Source organism: Bidens hawaiensis, unplaced genomic scaffold, assembly GCF_021521415.1.
Source record: "Bidens hawaiensis isolate Kalapana, Puna unplaced genomic scaffold, B.hawaiensis_p1.1 tig00002617_1, whole genome shotgun sequence".
Taxonomy (NCBI): Eukaryota; Viridiplantae; Streptophyta; class Magnoliopsida; order Asterales; family Asteraceae; genus Bidens; species Bidens hawaiensis.
Genome location: NW_027491142.1, coordinates 2,699,366 through 2,711,273, shown reverse-complemented (window position 1 = coordinate 2,711,273; position 11,908 = coordinate 2,699,366). Strand labels below are relative to the sequence as shown.

At 34.6% G+C, this 11,908-nt stretch overlaps 1 protein-coding gene and 2 pseudogenes across 2 annotated transcripts; 2 read left to right on the top strand and 1 right to left on the bottom strand.

Annotated features, from left to right (window-relative positions):
- The first annotated feature begins 1,260 nt into the window (after positions 1-1,260).
- On the top strand, positions 1,261-2,765 carry LOC143620576 (uncharacterized). The gene is made up of 3 exons (XM_077092242.1): positions 1,261-1,770; positions 1,855-1,889; positions 2,004-2,765. Exons 1-3 carry the CDS (start codon positions 1,449-1,451, stop codon positions 2,724-2,726), a joined length of 1,080 nt encoding a protein of 359 aa, XP_076948357.1. The 5' UTR covers positions 1,261-1,448; the 3' UTR covers positions 2,727-2,765.
- A 1,911-nt stretch (positions 2,766-4,676) lies between these two features.
- LOC143620575 (protein DMP9 pseudogene) lies at positions 4,677-5,731 on the top strand (annotated as a pseudogene).
- On the bottom strand, positions 5,711-8,505 carry LOC143620617 (uncharacterized; annotated as a pseudogene). Its single transcript, XR_013151364.1, has 13 exons — positions 8,433-8,505; positions 7,752-7,921; positions 7,538-7,666; positions 7,376-7,478; positions 7,163-7,286; positions 7,016-7,081; positions 6,897-6,935; positions 6,699-6,779; positions 6,554-6,601; positions 6,398-6,448; positions 6,253-6,321; positions 6,045-6,167; positions 5,711-5,887 (listed from the first exon to the last, which is right to left on the bottom strand). The product of XR_013151364.1 is annotated as an uncharacterized LOC143620617 (transcript).
- Positions 8,506-11,908: the final 3,403 nt, after the last annotated feature.

Sequence of the window (11,908 nt, the reverse complement as noted above, 5' to 3'; positions counted from 1 at the left end):
CCGATGAACACCCCTACGACTATGTTGGATTTTTATTTTTAATTTTATTTTGGTTGGACTTTGTTAAATTTTACACTTTTTTGGATTGGCTTATTGAGTTTTGTTGGTTTATTCGCTTATTTACGCTACGAGAATGATGAAGAACATGTTTTAATTTTAGTATTGTAGTTTATATATACATATGCATATTGTTTTTTGAATACCTGAAACCCGATTAACTCAACCCGGAAAAACCCGAACCCGAATTACATTAACCTGAAGAACCTGTGAGACATTTGGGTTTGGCTTCGGGTCTAGATTTAAAAGTTTGAAACTCGAAGAACCCGACCCAAAAAATCCAAAACCCGAAAAATCAACCCAAAAAACACCCCTACCAGTAGTTCACAATTTATTTAAACTAATTAAAAAGTAATAACTTTTTCTAACACTAAACAAAAACCATTATTAATGTTAATTGGTCAATACAAATTTTAAAAAGCGAAAAAAGAAAGAAAAGAAAAGAAAAAGAAAGCATGAAAGTTGAAGAAAAAAGTAAAGTTTTAAAAAAGAAAGAAAAATACAAAAAGAAGAAAGAAACCCAAACCAAAGAAAGAAGCATAAAGCCAAAACTAAATTAAATTAAATTAAATTAAATCAGAGAGAAATGAGAATGGCGCATTCTCCGTTTTATTAGGGTTTTATTTTCTTATCCGTCCGTACACATCGCCACCACCGTCGCTCCAGCCGGCGTAATCGTTGCAGTAAGCAAATACCCACCTCCTCTTTTCTTTATCCGATTCACCTTCTTAGTATAGTAGGCTTTTCAATACCCATTATAATTATTCAATCTATTAATTATGATCATACTGTTTGACTCTTCGTTGACTTTTACACTGTTTTATGTGAACTTTGGTTTCAGTAGGTTATTATGACCTAATCCGGGGTTGGGTTTTAATTGTTTTTTGTGATTAAAGTCTTCGTCTTTATATAGAAATGAATTATCACATTTACTTTTTAGGGTTTTCCTTTAAAATAAGTAACCTCTTCATCTCAAAACTCAAACTTTACTCTTTCGTCATTGAAATAATAATCAATGTTGTAATAAATTATATGTATTTTTCATATATCTACAAAAATACACGGATTTATCAGCAAAAATTACCCGAAATTTGATCTTTTTTTGACCGAATTTAAGACTATCGATTAGTTTGGAGCGATGTTTTTCGGAAATCCCATCTGCCAAGCACCGATTTGGGATTAATCGCCGCCTAGACGTGACTTTTTCAACTCTTTTTTGAATCATGAAATGTTTGTTTATCTTGCTTTCAGGGTTATTACTGTGAATTCAAACATATCGAGACAGTCTTTACACAACATTAAGCGTGTTACAAAAGATAGCTAAAACGGGGTCGCTCTGTTGTGTGGCCGCAAGGCCACATGGGTCCAATGCGGTTAGCCAGGACTGGTCCATGGGTCCACACGAACCCTACTGGCGAACCAACACCAGCTTCTCACCTCCCCCACCAAGATGGGACTTCCGGTTCCAAAACGAAGCACAATCATTTGGTTCTGAAGAAGGAAGTCGGTTATACGGTTCGTCTACTTCTTCTAACGGTAGGGGAAGTAGAAACTGGTTTAGGGCAAATTATTTACCCAATCACCGCCATTCTACTTCTGATGGATTCGGGGCGTTTTTTAGTAGCCCGTCTGAGTTATCTCCAGCTCAGCAGTGGACCCCACCTATAGTTCAAGAAATCACTCTTGATGAATATGCTAATTCTTCAAAACGAGGTAGTGGTTAACGTTTTTTATTATTTTTATTCTGACTATTCTCTATATCTATGATCATATTCTCTATGCTGATATACTGTGCAGTTTTGGGACCGCTATCGTTGTCACCTACTTCTGAGGTATTGTTTTCTGATATTCACAATTGTGCATAAAACCTTCTAAATCTTTTTATTCAAAGTTTAGCTCACAACTTACATATTATGTCATTGGTTATACATTTAACATTTTGTTAGGGACTTTCGGCTCCTCATGATGGCAGAGCTTCACTTTCTTCAAACTCAGACGGCAGCGATTATGAACCAATGGCAAAATCACAATCTTATCAGCATAATTTCAGTACTCGCGGTTGCTTCATGTCAAAACCTGTTCACCCGTTAGCCTTTTCAAACAACCCTGATGACAACACCCACCATTCTGACTTTGACTTTTCAGATGTTTCTGAACCCACTGAACCCGATTCGGTTACCAGATCCAATGGTCATAAATGCAATTTGTGTGAGCGGTTTCTTTCTCAAAGATCACCGTGGAGTTCCCGCCAAATCATTAGAAGCGGAGACATGCCAGTTACTGGTGTTCTTTCATGCCGACATGTGTTTCATGCTGAATGTTTGGACCAAACGACACCCAAAACACAAAACGGGGACCCGCCGTGTCCCGTCTGTGCTAAATCTGAGCCTAAATACTCACCCGATCAACGAGCTTCATCGAAGTTGAAAAGCGGGTTCCCACGGGTCAGACCGTTTCGTGAGGATGGACCGTCTAGACCGTGGGGCTGTGTTCAGGCGGGAAGTTGTGTTGAAGGTGCACTGAGTGCACAGCCATCACATAATGCTATGTTACTGCTAAACCGAAACCGGGTTAAGAAGAGTTTGTCTATGAAGAAAAGTGGGACGGGTTCACCACAGTCGGGTGGTGGTGATGGGGTCGGGTGTTCGAGTTCTAGAAAGAGGTTATAAAGTGATGAGTTGTGTGTATATATAAGTGCTAGCACAGAATTTGGTATTAGTTGTGTGTATATATAAGTGCTAGCACAGAATTTGGTATTTTGAAACTGGTGGTTGGTTAACTTGATAGCTAGAGCCCCAAATTGCTAATAGTGGGTGCAATTTTCCTTTGTTATAATGATGTGTAAAATATGTCAAATCCTAATTGCTGACTTTTGGAAGTCAATGTGTTGTAGGTTGTGTTTGAAAGTTCTATTTAGTCGGTGGTGATGTTTACAAATCATTTTGTTTCATTATTTAACTAGGGATGGTAATAAACAATGTTTTAAAAACCGGTTTTTTACTTATACCGGATTGGTCTAAAAAATGGTACAACTGGTTGAACCGGTTTGTACCGGGAGGTTCAACCGGCTTGAATAATTTACATTCTATTTTCATATAAATGCAACTTTTACTAAAAAAATAACCCAAAAGTTTATGATTTCATTAAAAATATAATCTAAAAGTTATTTCATAATAAAAAATAATACAAAAACACTTGATTTTCATAAAAATAAGCCAAAAGTTTACTCATTTCAATGTAATCGCTAGGTTAAAATTAATTTTTAGAAAATATGGGCCGCAAAATATCAAAAATCTCTTGGACTTAGAACCGGTATTTTAGAAAAAACTGTCGGTTTGATGTTCTAGCAAACCGTCCAAAATAACCGGACACAAAATACCGGCCTAGTATGTGAAATCCAGTATTACCGGTTTAACCGGCCGGTACAAACCGGTTTTTAAAACACTGGTAATAAACCCGAATATGACTGGTATACCTAAAACCTAAAATATTTAGTATGGGTATCCAGGGTCGGGTATTAGTTTTTAAAAGCATGCGGTATGGAATATGCATACGATTAGGTGATATCTAACTTGATTACTTGAAGCATACATTAGGTTTGAGTAATATGTCAGACACGACACGATGGCTTACGATTACCTGTGGTTGTAGACGTTAGGTTGGTGTAATCGTGTCATTTTTTCTAAACAAGAACACAAACCTGGGTTAACATGACACTACTAGTTTAGGGATACGATAAATAATAAATACATGTTGAAACAAAAGTTACCCAAAGTTTATAAAAGTCTTAGTTAATACATAACACATAATCCTCACCATAATATTCCTTAGCAAATTTATATTTTTTAATATATCTGAAACAAAAATTCATAAAAATCTTCATTAATACATAGCAATGTAGTATACCTTAATAAAATAAATATTTTAAGGTTAAAAGTATAAAATGTTATTAACAAGTTAATATGTGCTTAATTTGTCATGACACAAATTTAAGCATGTCATCATGTTTAAGGCAAATAACTTGTTAAGCTAAAACGTAAACCTTGTTAAGTTAAAACAAAAACCTATTTAAAATCGTGTCGTGTTAATATGCACGTGTTAGAAATTGTCAGACATAACACACATACCCGTTATCCTAAATTATACCAATATATATAATTTTCTCGTCTTTAATAGTATAACCTATTGATTCACCAATTATTAGTGTTTGTGGTTCTAAATTTCTTCGGGTGGTAAAGTTATGCAAAGACTAAAATAGCAAGAATTATATTTGGAAATCTGAACGTCATACTCGATACCAATATTGGCCGTGTATGTGACACAATTTTAAAACCGAGTGTGATTTGGACTATCAATATATCTATAATCCATTCCTATCAACACCCACTTCAAATCAGCATATGCTCATTTGTATTCGTTTATATTCATTCATGCTCGTTTATAAATTTGATGAACAAACACAAACACATACATAAGCATCTCCTTAGTGTGTCACAAACAAATATTTCTGTTCAGTCATGTGTTAGTGAACTGGCTCTTTGTCCGATAAATGTTTAACAAACATACACGAACTATGCCTCGCTCAGCTTAGTTCTTTTAAACATGTAAACAAACACCACCTTTTGGACTTAGGAGGTGGAAAAGCAACAACTGGAACTAGAAGTACTAAAGGTGGCAATCTCATAAACTCAAGGCGCAATTATTAATCTTAAAAAACGGTTAGCCACGGTTCCAAATTTGAATTTACAGTTATTACAACAATCAAACATATAATAACCATAAAACCAAATACAAACTCAAAACACAAAAACCAGACCACTTTACTTTCTTAACAACGAATGGAACAACAAACGGATGAAATCGGTGTCAGAGTCTACACCCCCTCCCCACAATACAACTTCAACCAAATCCCACAACCACCACCACCGCCACCACCCGGCCCCACCACCGGTAACCGGAGACGTTGAGCCGTCGCAAACGGCTTCCAGAAAACCCTCTCAAAAACCTCCATGCTTGTCAACTTCCTTCCAAGTGGAACACTTCTCACATTCGAAATGGTCCTTCCGTCCATCTACCGGAAAGGCGAATGCACCAGAGTCACCACCCTCATGATCAACGTCCTCCTTGCGATATGCACCATGTCGTGTTTCTTCTTCCATTTCACCGATTGTTTCCGTGGGGTGGACGGGAAGATTTACTACGGGTTCGCGACGCCCTGGTGGTTGAGTGTGTTTAAAACGACTCCACCGGGCGTTGATGTGCCGAAAGACGAAAGGTATAAACTCGGGTTCTCGGATTTTGTGCATGCGGGGATGTCGTCGATGGTGTTCTTGGCGATCGCGTTTTCGGATCATCGAGTTACAAACTGTCTGTTTCCGAGGTACACGAATGAACTGGATGAAGTGATGCAAAGTTTCCCATTGATGGTTGGGATTGTTTGTAGTGGTTTGTTTTTAGTGTTCCCGAATACTCGATTCGGAATCGGGTGTTTGTCTGCTTAGTTTCCTTTTATCGTTTGTTCTATGTATTTTGAATTTGATCATGACTTAAATGCTAGATTGATGTTTTAATTGTATTTACAAAGCATAAAGTACAAGTGTTAATCATATTCATAGGATAATACAAGCCATTTTAATTTGCTTACTAAACAAGATCACTCACGACAGTCGATTGGTGTATGCATAAGCGGGTTCCATCTATCGAATATTATTCTCCCGCCTCTACCGATCCTTCCACGACTGTTACCACCACGTGGTGGTACAATTCCTGCAGCAGCCAACTTTTCTGGGAGCAGAGGTTTTGTGAACAATAATACTGGTTCAAGTGGATCCTGCATACAAGTTTTCAAATCAAAATCAAATTTAACACGTTAACTATTTAATGCATTTTGAAATTAATTATATATTTTAAAGTTAGGAAATGTACCGATTTATGGAGCCAAGTATATGGGACGGGTAGTCGCCTGGCCTCTCGCTTAATGGGCCCACCAGAACCGTGAGGCTGGAAGCGTATACGTTTGTGTGGAAAATCGTCTTGCTCAATAAATTCATCCTCGCTTGAAACAAATTTGGACTGGAAAGATGGGACAGAGCTAAACTATGCGCTTCATCCTGAGAACATACAGTTGCAGTAAATATATTAATAAAATACAAGGCAGTAGTAATTTTGGTTACAAATATATTATATATTTATTACCTTGAATTTCATTTGTATCCTTTGAAGGTTAACTTCACTCTCCATGACATCTCTCTTTTTCTCCTCTCTCTGTATCAGCCATGCATCATGTGAGTGTTACTTGCAAAACTAATTAAACATAAGTTGAGGGTTTGTATTGAGTGACCTTGATTAGAGCTTCTAGTAAGTTTTTGGCTTGGTCGAGGTTGCGCCTCACCTGATAATATATTAATATTAAAATGTAATTATGTTAGCCAGCAAAAACGTAAACCTTGGCATGAAAATAACCGCTTTTTAATAATTACACATGAAGCTTGCCTACCTGGCGAAGCTTTTCAAATGATTGCACGTTATTTTCCCTTCTTTGCATCTGAACACGTGAAAATGTATGTATTCAGAACATTACATTTTATAATAACAATACTAAAAGATGAAACAATGAGTTTGAGTCAATAAATAACACGGACCCTTCTTGTATGAAGTCGGTGAGCCTTCTCCCTCGGTCTAAACACATTGTATGGATTGGTATCAGTTACTGGGGGCGGTGGCTGAAATACAAAAAAACATTACAAAATTGTTGGTAGAATGTTTTTAAAATTTTGTCCTAGGTTTTATTCTATGCTAACCGAATAAAAACACTTAAATAAACATGAAAAGAAACTAACCTGCAAGTGCCTCAAAATAGGTTTTAGCCATCGCTCCCGCTGTCAAAAATAAAAACAAAAATTATAAAGCACACATAGTAAGTAAAAAATTACGAATATTTTTACTTAAAATGACATACCTTTTCTTTCCAGTAACCGTAAATTGACTGGAAAACTCCATACTGTATAGAGAGAGCTTAAAGAGCCTAACAAATATGTAATATAATATAATAATTATTAATAAACTACACCAAATTATATGCAAACAACGATGCATCGGTTCCTACCTCAACTGCAGATTCAAAATTCAAAAGTACAGGAATTGGCGAGCCAAGTGTTGGAGTTATAATTCCCGCTCGTTCCCGGGCCTTATGATCCAACACTTCCAACTTGAATAAAATCATCTCAAATCTGTACCAATCATAAAACTCACATTCTATGTTTTTATCTTTTTAACAACACACTCAAATTTAAAAATTTGTAGGACAAAAATAACTCACTTTTCGGCTGGAAGAACCGTCCTTTCTTTATTAAACTCGTTAAGCCAATCTTCATCCTCATTATCAAGATCGTACTCGATAAAATCCCCTATCTCAGCCCGTGCTGCAAAGACTATCTAATAAGTTCATATTACTAAGAAAATACATCAACATTCAACAAACCTCCTCTCGCGCGAAGATAAGATGGCGGTTGATTAAAAGTGGGAGAATAATCTCGTTCATATGTATCGACAATAACATATCGGGGGTCGGTATTTCAGAAACTGTTTTCTTACTAGCTGCTTGGTGTACCTAAGCAACAAATTTGAAAAACTCGCAGTTCAGAAAACCAAAAGAGCGAAATGTAATTTGGAAGTAATAATGTTTGAAGGTAGACCTGAGTATCGTTATCAGATTCAGCAACAAGTCGAAGAAGCTGTGTTCGGGTGGATGTGGGGGTGTCATCGTCTTCAAAATCTTTAATAGATTTAAGAATTGGTAGTTTTTTGTGAATGTCGAGGGGGCGTGGTCTAAAGGATAGTCTACTCATATCAGCAGCAGCAGCAGCTTATTTACAACTCTACAACAGAAAAATAAACTTATAGTATACCTATACATCATATTTCTAACTTAAAAGTGATTAAATGCTGAAATATTTTAGTTAGGGGTGTAACTATCGGAAAAACGAACAACTCATCTCACGAAACTTGTTGTCCGTGTTCGTTCAATAAGGAAATGAACTTGTTCACGAACACAAACAATGTTTTTTTATTTAACATTCATATTGATATGTTAATTTTACATATAAATTAATGATTTTGGTTATAAAATCTATATAACAAGATCAGAAAAGTCATTAAGTAGTAACTAAAAGCCTTTAATGAACAAAAATAAACAAACATTAATTAACAGAGACAGACAGAATTGAATGAAGTTGTATTTGATTAGGTGTGAGTAAGTGGATTATGAGTAAGCAATCATCAATCAAATTATTAGAGTAAAAGGCTACACAATGTCTTTTCACATTTTATAAAAATAAAAAAAACATAGAGAAAATGAATTAAAATGATTTACCAACGAAGACAAGAGAAAGATAGATAGGATGGAGGTTTAATCTGAAAACAGATGTCGGAATCTGTCGTCAGCTCTGGTGTCGGTTAGGGTTTCAAATTGAATTAAAGCAATTCGGGTCAACTAACAAACTATCTGGGTCGGATTTGAATAAAGCCAATCTGGTATATATGAACCGATGCTGGTTTTAAATTTTATTGAGTTACCTCATAAGATATAACTGGTTGTACTGAATGATTTACCAGGCTCAGACATTTTGGTCACTTGCTCAGCATTCACTTTAAACGGTATTGATATAAACCCGTTATGAACTAAAGGGAATTTGAGTAGCGAGTAAATATTTTAAATTATGGATTTGGTTTTTGAATTCATGATTTTTTTAAACTAATCAATATGAAGGTAACTTTGTTAGGGCTGTCAATTCTATGACATTAACATGTTAACACGGCACGGCATAGGTTTTAACGTGTATGAGTTTGAGCTTAACTATTTCGTGTCTTAAACAGGTCGACCTGTTTAAATTCGTGTCCTAAAAGGTTAAAGACCTGTTAACCTGTAAATAATATGTGTATATTTTTAATTTTAAAAAATATATATACACTCATAAAGTCATAGACCAAAAGTCATACATACATACACACAACATTTCACTCATGCCCGTCAAAACCCGATATTATATTTTTAATGGATGTTATGATTTGTTTCTAAGGTCTTTTGTTTCAAGTATGTTATGGATTTATGAGTTTTTTTTCAAACATGATATGAATTATGTATTAATTATAACTTTTATGCTCGTTTTTAATTTTTTTTTTTTTTATTACACATGTATTATTCATTGTGTTTTTAAACATGTCCGTTAACAGGTCTTAGCATGTTACTAAACAGGTTCGTGTTTGTGTTTCAAAAGTATGACATGATTAGTTGTCGTGTCGTGTTCGTGTTTAGTACCATAGATTATCGTATCTTATCGTTTCATGTCTGAAATGCTATAGCCCCCTAAACTTTGTAGAATACTATGTTTTAAAAGTGTTCAAATTAAGTCACTTAAGTTTAAAAATGTTCAAATTAAGTCACTTAAGTTTAAAAATGTTCAAATTAAGTCACTGTACTTCCGTATTTTATTTAAAGAGAAAATTATGATAAATGTCCTTCTACTAAATGAGCGGGCACGCATTCGCGACCCTAATTCTCAAATTGCAAGTATTAAGTCCACTATCTCCACCCGCCTCACCTCCATATCCCACCTGACACCACCATCCTCACACCGATGGAGCTCAACATCAACACAGTAAAATATTTTTTGTTTTGAAAAATATAGTAAGGTCCGATTGTAGCCGGGTTGCGTGTGACCGTGGATTCCTACCATTTGACGGTGCACTCAAGTGTGGTTTGCCATTTTTTCGCTTATTGTTTGACTACAGTTGGAAGTGTCCTTTCATGGCGTAGCCGTGGCGTTGTCGGGAGATTGTTAGGATTACTATAATTATTAGGTTTACTAATATTAATGGATTGTTCGGTTTAATAGTATTAATGATCATGTTTCTTTCTTTCTTTTTTTTTTTAAATCTAACTAATTATTATTTATTATATATAATATTTGAGAAGTTTGGTGCCGCAAGACCTTAAATGGTCTACGTGGTGGCCCTAGCTTCTGACACCTTTTTTTTTTCAATTCCAATATCGTAACAGAGGTAACCGAAACAACCCAATTCGGATCGACTCTCCGCTAAATACTCTGGTTTTACCGACCGTTGTTTCTTTTAGTTTTACAACAGTAACAAACATCATTGGTCCACGTGGCAACACCAACTTGTGATGTGTCATACAATATTTTGATTATCTTTTAGTTCAGCATCGTAACGAAGTAACGAGACCGACCCAATTTGCGTGTTCTAGCCACCGTAACACCCAGGTACCGACCAGTGTTTTGTTTTGTTTTTAGTTCCTGTGTCACAACGAACATAACCGAAATCGACCCTATTCGCGTCTACTTGCCGCTGTAACGGCCGAGTTTTACTAACCTAATAAACATCGTTTTAAATGAGTAGTTCTTTGGTATAATAAGTTATGCGAGTATTCTGGACATTTGCTAATTTAATCTTTGGGTTTAGTGTCAGTTACATACGAAGCTAACCGTTACCAACCAATTTCACGTCGTTTTGATCATAAGTTGTATTTGTTTTTTCTTTAATATGTTAGTTTTTTATATTATAAGTTATACAAGTGTCACTATTGTTTTCTACGTTAATAGATCAATGTTTTCAGTTTAGTGTCGGTAACATAACGAACTTCCACCAAGCGAATGCACACTAATCTACCACAACTATTATAACGAACTTCCACCAACCAAATACACGTTAATGTACCGGCGCATCACGCGAGTACAAATCTAGTATTATATTATTATATTGGATAATTATGTTGGATATTGGATGGGTTATGTAGTATGATGTTAAATTTGATGTAAAAGTTTAAAAAAACAAGTTTTTTTAAAGCTTTGAATGCAATTTTATAAAAATTGGTGTTAAAGTTTAGAAAATAACTTTTTTTAAAGTTTTGGAACGAAGTTTTATATAAATTGTGTTAAAGTTTAAAAATAAAGCTTAAAATTTTATAAATTTTGGAATGAAGTTTTATATAATTTGGTGTAAAAGTTTTTAAAAAAAGTATGACTTTTTAAAAGTTTTTATAAGTAAAAATGAGTTTTTATATACTTTGATGTTAAACTTTTGAAAAAGTAAAGTTTTTCTACAGTTTAGGATACAGTTTTATAAAAAAAATTGTTTTTTTTTAATTTTTGAGCGGCAAATGTTATGTATTATAAACTTGGAGGTTTAAAATTTTAAAAACCAGTAAATAAAAAAAATGGAACGAAATTATGACGGGAGGACGCAAACTGAATATTTCTATAGTACATGGATGTAAAGTGGGCGCCAGAATGGGGTATAATAGTTATTTCATGATTCCGTTGGACGGAGAACTTACGGAGGGAGTCATTTGTGCCCATCCGAGAAGTACGCAGACTAATGACACGCAATTTGAGAATTAGTGTCGCATCGTGCGCCCTCCTATTTGTACATGAACGCGAATCATATTTTCTCTTGTTTAAGTTATATGTTTTAGTATGTTTTTTTTGTCAATGAGGAAATATCTTTTATCTGTTTTTTTTATATTAATGTGGAGTGGTGATGTGAGTTTTTTTGTTTTTTTTATATTTTTAATTATTAATATATAAGTTCTTTTTTTTTAATTTTATTTAAATATAACCACACATATTGCAAATTCCGACCCCACATCTTCTTCTTTATTTCTTTCTTGACGTACAAAAAATCGAGGAGACTTTTTTTGAAGATTTAATAACCTAATTTTGGTCAAAATTATATGAGTGATTAATTGAAATATTTTTTAAACTTAGTTATTATTTTATGACATTTTTTTGACTATAAAAATACATATATTTTATGTTGTATGTATATATTATTC